Source organism: Octopus bimaculoides, chromosome 18 (genome assembly GCF_001194135.2).
Source record: "Octopus bimaculoides isolate UCB-OBI-ISO-001 chromosome 18, ASM119413v2, whole genome shotgun sequence".
Lineage (NCBI taxonomy): Eukaryota > Metazoa > Mollusca > Cephalopoda > Octopoda > Octopodidae > Octopus > Octopus bimaculoides.
The window spans coordinates 54,579,244-54,588,951 of NC_068998.1; the positions used below are offsets into that span (position 1 = coordinate 54,579,244).

A 9,708-nucleotide genomic window follows, 5' to 3' on the forward strand; every position below is an offset into this window, starting at 1 on the left:
TTCTCTCTCTGCTTTCATCATCCTGTGTTGGTAAAAGAGAGTGAATGCTGAAGATTTCCAGAATATTTACAGGCACCAAACATAAAATGTTGTTATTCCTAAATATTTGTAATCTTTTTACCCTAATCCTCTTTGCCGACAGAGACAATCTAAAACTACTTAGCGACTAAATTTAAGTCATCTATTTTTATTCTCTGTGGCTGACGTTTGAACCATAACTTTGACCCTGTTTCAGTGAGACTTAACCAGAGAAAAAAAAGAAGGAAACTGAAAAAAAAAAAAAAGAAAAATGAATCAACAAATAACTTCTGGATTACGCACTTTCAATACAAAGCATGGATGATTTCAATGAAACTTATGACAAGCAAGATTAGACTTGATTGAGTTTAACTGATTTGTCTAAGTTAATCACTGGTATCTATGATTAAATCATTGTTTTACACACACACGTATGAATATATATATATTATATAGATAAATAGATGAATGGATTAGGGAAACAGAGACTGAAAGAAAATTCATTGAATATGTAGAAGTGTGTGTGTGTGTGTGTGTGTGTGCCCTTGTCTTGACATCACATGATGTTTGTAAATGAGCATAGAAGAAATGTTGTTTGTTTCCTGCCTTCTGTGGTGCAGTATTAACCCTGCTTGGCAACAAATGAAGGTTGGTTGCAGGAAGGGTATCCAGCCAAAGAAAATCTTTCTCAACAAATTTCATCTGAACCAGAAAAACATGAAAAAAATGGACATTTCAAAATGATGATGATGATGCTACATATACACATGAATCTTTGTAACCTCATAGCGTCACAAATTGGGGTGTTTAGATGAATGACAGCAGCAGCAACAGTAGCAGTAGTAGTAGTAGAGAAATGGAAAGCATGGAAGATGTGAAGAAAGTGTTGTGAGACACAAAAGTACTTACACTTCAATTGGGAATTGTGAAACGGAGATGGCCGAGAGGCCTTTGTCTCTGATTGAGTCTGCAATACAAGAGAGACTGAGTGCACGAGTGAAGCCCTCAAACATGGACGGTTTGGAGCAGAAATAGAGCAGCTTCAACAAAGAAACAAACATTAAATGTAAAGATTACTTTCAATGAAATCAATATGTATTGATTTGTATTTTATTTCAAGTGATTAGGATGGTGTGGGGGAGAAGGAAAGAAAAAAACCAAATAAATGAGAAGTATATAACTATATGTATATTAAATGAAACCCTACAGTCTTAGAAAAAGATATATCTAGTGAATGTGAAATGTAAGAAGAAAATTATTGTTTAAATTATATGTAATTATAGATATCACTTATATTAACTAAAGGTGTGTTTCTCCCAATGTTTACATCGGTATGCACACTCTATAACCGTGTTTACAAGGGGAGTTTTAGAAAAAGAATAAAAAATAATTGAGAATTATAGAGAAGACAGAATTCCTTGCCTTTATCATAAGGTATCGAAATTGAGAGAATCAACCAATCTAAATTAAATTCTTTATTGTGGTCTTTTAGATACCAAATTAATTTACTAAGCCCTGTACTGTTACGTTTATTCCTATCCCGAAATGTAGAGTAATGATTAAAAATTCTTTTAGATAACTGAGAAGATGAGCTGCCTATATAAAAAAATACTTCATTACCAGAAGTAATTTTACACTGGTATATAGAATTTTTAATTTTAGAGTTACTTCACATAAACTTGATTCTGTTGTAATTGACTTCAGATACAATAACCTTGTTATTAATATTTCTTGGGGGATGTGTTTGTAATTGAAGACTTTTCTAGAAGTATTAAATGGATTAAGTTTATGGGTAGGTTAATGACATCAAATCCACATGATCAATAACATCAGACCACTGTGGTCAGTGATAGACTGACGTGGTCAATCAGAGCAAAAAGATCAATGACAGTAGATCAATGAGATCAATGACATCAGAACCAATGTAGTAAGTGATATCGGATCAATACAGTTACTGTAGTTTCCAGTAAACAAACCAACACAGGGAAAACATTCAAACATGGCCACTATCTTTCCAAATCCTGCTGCATTTCACTTGGAATGTTTGGTTCTCCAAAGTCACCCTGGTGTTGAAGTCAACCTGCCTTTTTTGGTTGTGAACTTAAGTGTGAAGTAGTAGTAGCAGTAGTATGAAAGCATTCGCTATAACAGTGTATTGCTGCATCCAGCATGTATTGGTGATTACCTATTACACCTGGTGGATGACACCTTTGCACCACTTTGGCGACAACCCTCTAACCCATGGCTGTGTCTGTGTAGTCATTGCTGGTGAGGGTCTTACGAGGTCAGAGTGCAAATCCTACCTCAACCCCTTTTAGTTACCTTTTACAGCATGCAAAGGGGTCTATTCTTTGAAATGCTGGTCCCCAAACAGCTGACTTAAAAAGACATGGAATTAACTGAGACATGTTTCAATTCTGTTAAACAATTGGTGAACAGATACAGACTTTATATCTTAAGGCTTAGAGGTCCTTTACATAGACTTGCTAGGAACAAGGTAACCTCTCTGGTAAGGGTGCCACAATGAAACATGCCTAGAACAATTTGTCACCACCTGACAGAAATGTATTCAAAGGAAAACAAAAATGTAACAAAAATTGAAAAGACAGTTTTTGCACCATTTTCTCATAATTTAGTAAGGGAGGTTGTGTATTAAATTCTGTGAAAAGGTCAAAGAAGATTTCTTTCAGTTTCGATGATCTGTCAAAATTGTAGCTTTCATTATGTTTCTTGATGTCTTCCTCAGGCCAGAGAGGAACCTGTTGAAAGAGACAAGGAATTAGGTTTAAACTTCTGAAGGAAGAACGAATTCCCAAGTAGAAAACTTGGTTTTCTTCATAGAGAAGAAAAAATATTTTAGGTTTTAGAAATACAAAAGGGGCAGACATAATTGGGAAGATGAGAAGTTTGCTTCAGAACTGCGTGTGTGTTCTTGTCTTGACATTGCTAGTTGTAAACGACTTTCACTGCCATACAAGCAGTGTAGTTCATTTCCAATCTTTAATGACCAAGAGGGAAATTCTACCTTCGTTGAAAACAGGTGAAGGTTACTGGCAGGAAGAGCATCCAACTGAGAAAATTCTGCCTCAGTAAACTACATCAGTGCCATGCACACATGGAAAACTGGATATTAAAATGATGATGATAATGATATACATCAGGCTTCTGCACAGTTTCCATTAACCAATTCTATTCACAAAGCATTGCTCAATATAATACTATGGCAGAAGGCCCTTTTCCAAAAGTACTTCACACAGAGATTGAACTTAAAACCCTATGGTTTCAAAGCAAACTTTTTAGTAAGACCGACATGCCTGAGCTGAAGAGTGAAGGATTTTCTATTCAAGGGATGGTCTTGTTTGTCGAAGCAGAAATTTTTAAGAATGACTTACCGAGTGTGAAAAATAAAGAGCTTAACTCTTTAGCATTTAAACCAGCCAAATATTTTACCTGTTTTCTGTACAAACTGGCCAGATCAGGCCACTCACACCTACCTGACAATGTCATTTTAGAAATAAACAATCACATCATTGAAATCTCAAAGCTACAAGAGTTAATGCAGGATTAATTCCAAAGAATGTGAATAAAAGAGCATCACATTGGACAGAACAATGTGAATGCTGCTAAAGGGTTAAAGGAATAAAGGTGTGTGCATTTATATTTAATCCATTCATTTGATACCCTTAAATAGGGAAAGATCTTAAATGGGCGAAATGTCTTGAAAGAGAATTTCTCTTGATAGAAAATGAGTGTGAAGACAGACACAGAGAACATTCCCTTGTTGATAAAGAGAATTTCTCTTCCAAAATGGTTCGCTGCAGCCGAAGGTCGTTCAGCGTTTTAGTGTACAGGAACATATTAAATATAAATGTACATGGCTACATTTTAATCATTGCTAATTAGTGTTCCTTTAATTGGTATAAATATAATTTGGAACATATTACTTACAGAGTTGAACATTTCATAGTCAATGAAACCAGTTTTGTTTATGTCTAGTTGGTAATATGAGACATAAAGATCCACTAAATTTTTAATGGAAAGCAACGGGAATGGATACGAAGCCCACAATATAAAACGGCGCCAATCAATAAAATCTGTGTTTGAAGAAATCTTTTTTGCCAAAATCTGAATATTCTGTTGAACCTGAAATGAAACGTTAATCAATAGAAATTAGCACATTAATCATTTCAAAGTATTATCATTATTATTATTACTGTTATTGTTATTATTATTATTATTATTATTATTATTATTACTATTATTATTATTATTATTATTATTATAGCATTAGTGTTTAGCAATAATTTCGCAACAGATATTGGTAATGGCTAATGAATAAATAAGTGTCATTAACTCAATGAGTTAATGAGAAATATTTATTCAGTTAACACCAATGTACAAAACTTGTTGTGCTGTACGCCCTCCTGAAATCCTCTTATTAAATTCAGTTTCAATTCATTTATTTCAATCACAATTCATAAGTCATAAACCAAGTAAAGAATAAAATATTTAGTGTCAACGATTCTTGACAAAAGCCAAAATGGTGGTAAGGAGTCAAGGACTCCCCTCATATCTGTAAGTTTAATATGGGAACAATACCTAAAATATTAAGAATAAGTTAGTCACTTGAACTGGTGGCTAGTATTCATCTTCCTTAACATTATTATAATTTATGATAATTTATGTAAATGTTATTGTTATTCCAACAATAGAAATGGTTGAATCTTTAAAAGCTGCAACAATTACGACCTACTACAGCAACTGTTATGGCGACTCTTATAAGCTAACATCTTTTCAATCTGTTGATAGATGTCAGTGAACTTTTAGCAAATTAAAGTCTGATTTCAACTTTAGATTAAATCCTGATATAAATGAACTTCCATCTTGGAGGATTCCATTTCATTCACTAAAATTGTAATCAGTGATGTGGAATATGGTTGATGTGATCCTGAAAAAACTTGATGGGATCCTGACAGCTACACAGACTTTATGTACTTTTCAAAATTGGTCCTTTATCTTTATAGAGTCTAAAGATACATTCAGTAGAACTAAAGATTTTATTCTCAGGCTCCAAACAAACTCAGTTTTTCATCAAAAGTTTGAAATTATTTCTGAACAAACTACAATGGCAATTTAACGGGGTTTTTTTTAATTTTTAAAAAGACACCTTTCATTCAGTTTACCAATATAATTGTAGCATGGCCTCCCCCAGCTGTCTCTTTGCCAGAATTTGTTAACTCATGAGAAACTATAAACCACATTCCAGTTCAGTCCTACTGGAAGGCACCTTGGCCAAATGTCTTCTGCTTATAACCTTGGACTCTGTGTGTGTGTGTGTGTGTGTGTGTGTGTGTGTGTTTTCCCCCATTTGACAATTGATACTGGCTTTTTTATATGCCAGTGACTCAGCAGTTTGGCAAAAGGTATCAGACTTTAAAAAACACATAATGGAATTGCTTTCTTTGACTGAAAATTTTCAAGGTGGTGCCCCAGCATGACCACATTCCAATGACTGAAACAAGGAAAAGAAGATAAAGATGAAAAGCGAAACAGTTTCCAGACATCTTACTCGAGCAAAGTTTGGCTGCATCCACAGTTCAGGCAGGGCTGAGATCCCATGAGAAGTTGAGACCAAGTCTTCTAACGTTTCTTGGAAGGATTTCGTGCTTATGAAACCCAACGGAGCCACAAGCTGGAACTGGAAGCAAACAAGTTATTCAACTTCAGCAATAATTAAATGACATCACACAGAATGGGAAAAAGAGTTTCTACACTGAGCCGTGTCTCAAAGACAAGAGAAAAAGTAAGAAAGTTGTTTGGTTTTTAAAGACTAAAATATTTTAAGCATTCACAGACCAAAGTTTTTGGAACTCTACTGGTTATGATGACAAGTATTCCAGTTGAGCCAATCAACAGAACAGCCTGGTCGAAAAATTAATCTGCAAGTGGCTGAGTGCTCCACAGTCACACGTACCCCTTAGTGTGATTCTCAGGGGGATTCAGTGAGACACAGAATATGACAACGCTGGCCCCTTTGAATTACTGGTACAACTCTGTCAGCTGAGTGGACTGGAGCAACATGAAATCAAGGGCACAACGCATTGCCAGGAATCAAACTCATGACCTTGCAATTGTAAGCCAAATATCCGAACCCACTGCACCATGCACCTCCTGCAATAAAGGCAAGCTCTTTTGCAGAAGGTGCAGTCTCTGCACAGCAACACCTGCACCAAACAAATAATCCTTTACACTCAATGAATATATCAATGTTCATTTTAAAACTTCTTTTTCTTCTTCCTTTTTTTTTTTCATAGATGAAGAGGAAGGCCATTTCTCATCAGTAACAAAGGCTTTCTTTTGATCACTAATTGCACAGGATTTTTAATGACTGTTTCTAATTACTTTGGAAAAAACTAACATTAAGGATGACAGAATGTTAGTTAAAAGGATCTGATTGAAGACCACCTGTTAATGAGACTCAGGTGAATGTTTATGCATACTTTCATATTTAAACCTTACGCTTGGATCTGTGCATTTGAGACACAGGGACCAAGTTAACTCATTTTTGGTAACAAGGTACCTTCTAGAATTTTTCCACATTTCCTATGATGTAGTACGCATATTTTATCTCTACTGGCTAAGAGAAAGAAGTCACAAGAACTGATTTGCATATGATTAGCAAATAACATCATCAGTAAAAATTTAATCAGTGCAGTGAGGGTTAAGATAAAAAGATATTTCTAGGAAATATTGTTTGGAGCAATCAACTACACGCTATCTGGGTTTTTGAATTTATCAGAATGAATATTGTAATGAACTAGATGACAACTGAAGAGATTAAGAGGTGGAGTTTGAATGGCGGTGATCTTGGGTTTGGTAAAGAAGTTAGGTCATAGAGCAGGGGAGGGTCAGAAATGGTATCAGGTGCTGACTCAGTGGAGAAGGAAATGGTGTTTTGTTGAAGATGTAAGAGATGCTAATAAAAAAGAAAGAATTATTTTTTCCAGCTGATAATGATTTTGGATGAGAAATATGAGAACTGGTTGGTGTTAAGGATGTACGGTTATGGAAAAAAGATTCATGCTTTAAAGGAGAAATTATTCTGAGAAGCTATCTCCATAAAAACAAATAAATTCATTCAATGATAACAAACATTAAAAGATGATTCAAAAATAATTACTGAATGAGAAAACGATAATATTAATCAATGATTAATATTATTTTAATAATTCCAAGCAGGGTAGACAATTCCAGTTATGTTTCAGTCCTATTAGGTCTTTTCAGTGAAACAGATTTCACCAGAGAAATGATGTGAAAATTGTTAAGTAAATGTTGCATTAATTATGCTAACACTGAGTTAACTACTGTTGTTTCATGCTGGTGACATCTCTCAATATTTTATTCCCTAAAATATAAACACGGTTGAAGAAACCCTGTCAAACATTGGAGTGTGCAGGTGGGACAACATGAGATTCTCTGACTTATCAAGAAGGGCAAACAAGTAATTACTCCAAATAAGTAATCACTTAAACTGTGATAGTCTATCCTACACATGCCACCGCCACCACCACCTCTCTCTACAATTCATTGTTTCTCTCTCTCTCTCTCTCTCTCTCTCTCTTTCTCTCTCCTCATCCTGTAAACTGTTCTCATGCAAAATCTAAAGATATAATTCAAAAGAAAAAGGAAAATTCTTCTCAAGACATTTGGACTCACCTGTGTTAAGAATGCTGATAACTGAACACATGTCATTTGATTGTTATGGTATTCTGTAAACTCTGGGATTGGCTCTGGAGTGGTGTGCTTCAGTGTCAGATATTCCTGGCAATAATCAATAACGACCCAATTATTATTTATTATTCTACAATAGAGAAACCTATAAGAAAGTTATATATAATACTCGCAGGACTCATGCAAATTCCATAGAATGGAAAAAAAAAATTAAGACGACCTGTTTGAGAAAGAAAAGATGATTTGCATTTTCATAGTTTAGCTTTCTTTAAATATTCTTGAAGTTCTTCATCTACATCCATTTCCTCATGTCTCCATCAGAGGAAAATGGACATTAAATGTTGAGGTTGACGGTGATGAATATAATAACAATTCAACTTACTTCATCAATATAAAAGTCTCCATTATCGAGTATAATTTCTTTCTGGAGTTTATCACCATTTTCAATTGCATTTTTCATCAATGATGCCATTACGTCGATACTAAAATAAATATATTTTTTTAAAAATTTAGTAATAATTAGCTCTCGGTCAATCATTTTTTTAACTGCATCTCATATGGGAGTAAAATTTTCAACAGAAAATCACAAAATGAGAACATAAGAATGGAAAATCAGGAAAATATTTTGAACAAATGAAATAGTTTTACCTTTTTATTTGTGTCAGAAATCGAGACCCTATCCAGTCTTGTATAGGTTTATAAGTATCTTCAGCAGATCTCTTGAGTTCTTTAAAAACATGGCTCATGCTGTGAAGTTTAAGTAATCCCAGCCGACGCCTTACAGCTGCTTCTGAAGACAAAATATAAGTTCCTTATCAATATTCTTAACATACAATGTTTCCATTCAAATTCTGAAGGTAAGAAACAAGTTTTTTTCATTTAGATTATCAAGTTTCTTACTCATTAAAAATATTAAAGAAAAAAAATTCCAAAATTACAGAAAGTGACACATTTTTTTTTTCTCATTATTTGTAATTTGTATTTTGCTGATTTTGGTAGAAGACAAATGACAGAAAGTCAAATAAAAGTCGGAATTGGAGAGTTGGGGGGGGGGGCAAAGAGAAAGCATTTCAAAATGAAATACATCAAGTGATGTTTTCTTGAGAAACAACAGAATCAGATAAAGAGAAGAGGCGAACATTAGATACACAAATTGAATTCCACAATAAGAGTAGCCAAGGTAAATGAAATTAAGTAGCCAGTATTGATTACACAGAATTAAGCTGTCAAAAAATCTAATTCACTCGTCTGCTTCCAATATTTGTTTTTCAAAAATGTTTTAACATTAAGCAACACATAATTTGATTTGATAACTTGCCCAAGTTCAACAAAGTAATCACAAGAGTATGAGGTTTTTCGATTTATTACCTTTACAAAATGATCATTAGCAAAGATTTTCATTCATCTCAGCCAGCTTCAAGGCCTCTATTAGGTTTTTGCTAACATATTTCTTATCTGTTTGTGCATGCGTTTCACTTGGTATATATGTACATGCTTGTATGCATGTGTGCATTTGTGTGTGTGTGTATAATGTATATAAATATGTATATAAATATATACATACATATATGAGTGCATGTATGTGCATATATGTGTGTGTGTGTGTTAAATTGGAACGCAAATCTTATATTTCAAGATGGGAAACAAAACAAATGCTTCTTTGGTCGTAATTGGTATATTTAATCAAGGTAATATTTCCTCTAATTATTGATAACATAATCCTAATATATCTGGGAAATTATTGATCCCTCAGGCATAAAATTCTTCAGATTTCAAAGCAAAGAACCATTCAGCAAGATTTTTAACCTCTTCACAATTAATAAATATCTTCTCCTCTAAATAATGTTGCAATGATCTAAAAAGATGATGGTCAGACAGAGAAAGGTCAGAAGAATAAGGAGCACGGCACAAAACTTCCATATTTAGGGGCCATAGATCTTTTCCTAAGTGACCTGGGCA

General features: G+C 34.0%; 1 protein-coding gene across 1 annotated transcript in view; it reads right to left on the reverse strand.

Annotated features, from left to right (window-relative positions):
• The window catches only part of LOC106875922 (sperm flagellar protein 2), a 102,750-nt gene that overhangs the window by 10,976 nt on the left and 82,066 nt on the right, over positions 1–9,708 (reverse strand). Inside the window, exons 31-37 of the mRNA XM_014924237.2 lie at positions 8,398–8,539; positions 8,132–8,231; positions 7,735–7,839; positions 5,588–5,716; positions 3,967–4,161; positions 2,637–2,777; positions 928–1,058 (exon numbers count right to left, since the gene is read on the reverse strand). Coding sequence (XP_014779723.1) covers positions 928–1,058; positions 2,637–2,777; positions 3,967–4,161; positions 5,588–5,716; positions 7,735–7,839; positions 8,132–8,231; positions 8,398–8,539 — 943 coding nt within the window. The remainder of the gene's footprint in view (positions 1–927; positions 1,059–2,636; positions 2,778–3,966; positions 4,162–5,587; positions 5,717–7,734; positions 7,840–8,131; positions 8,232–8,397; positions 8,540–9,708) is intronic.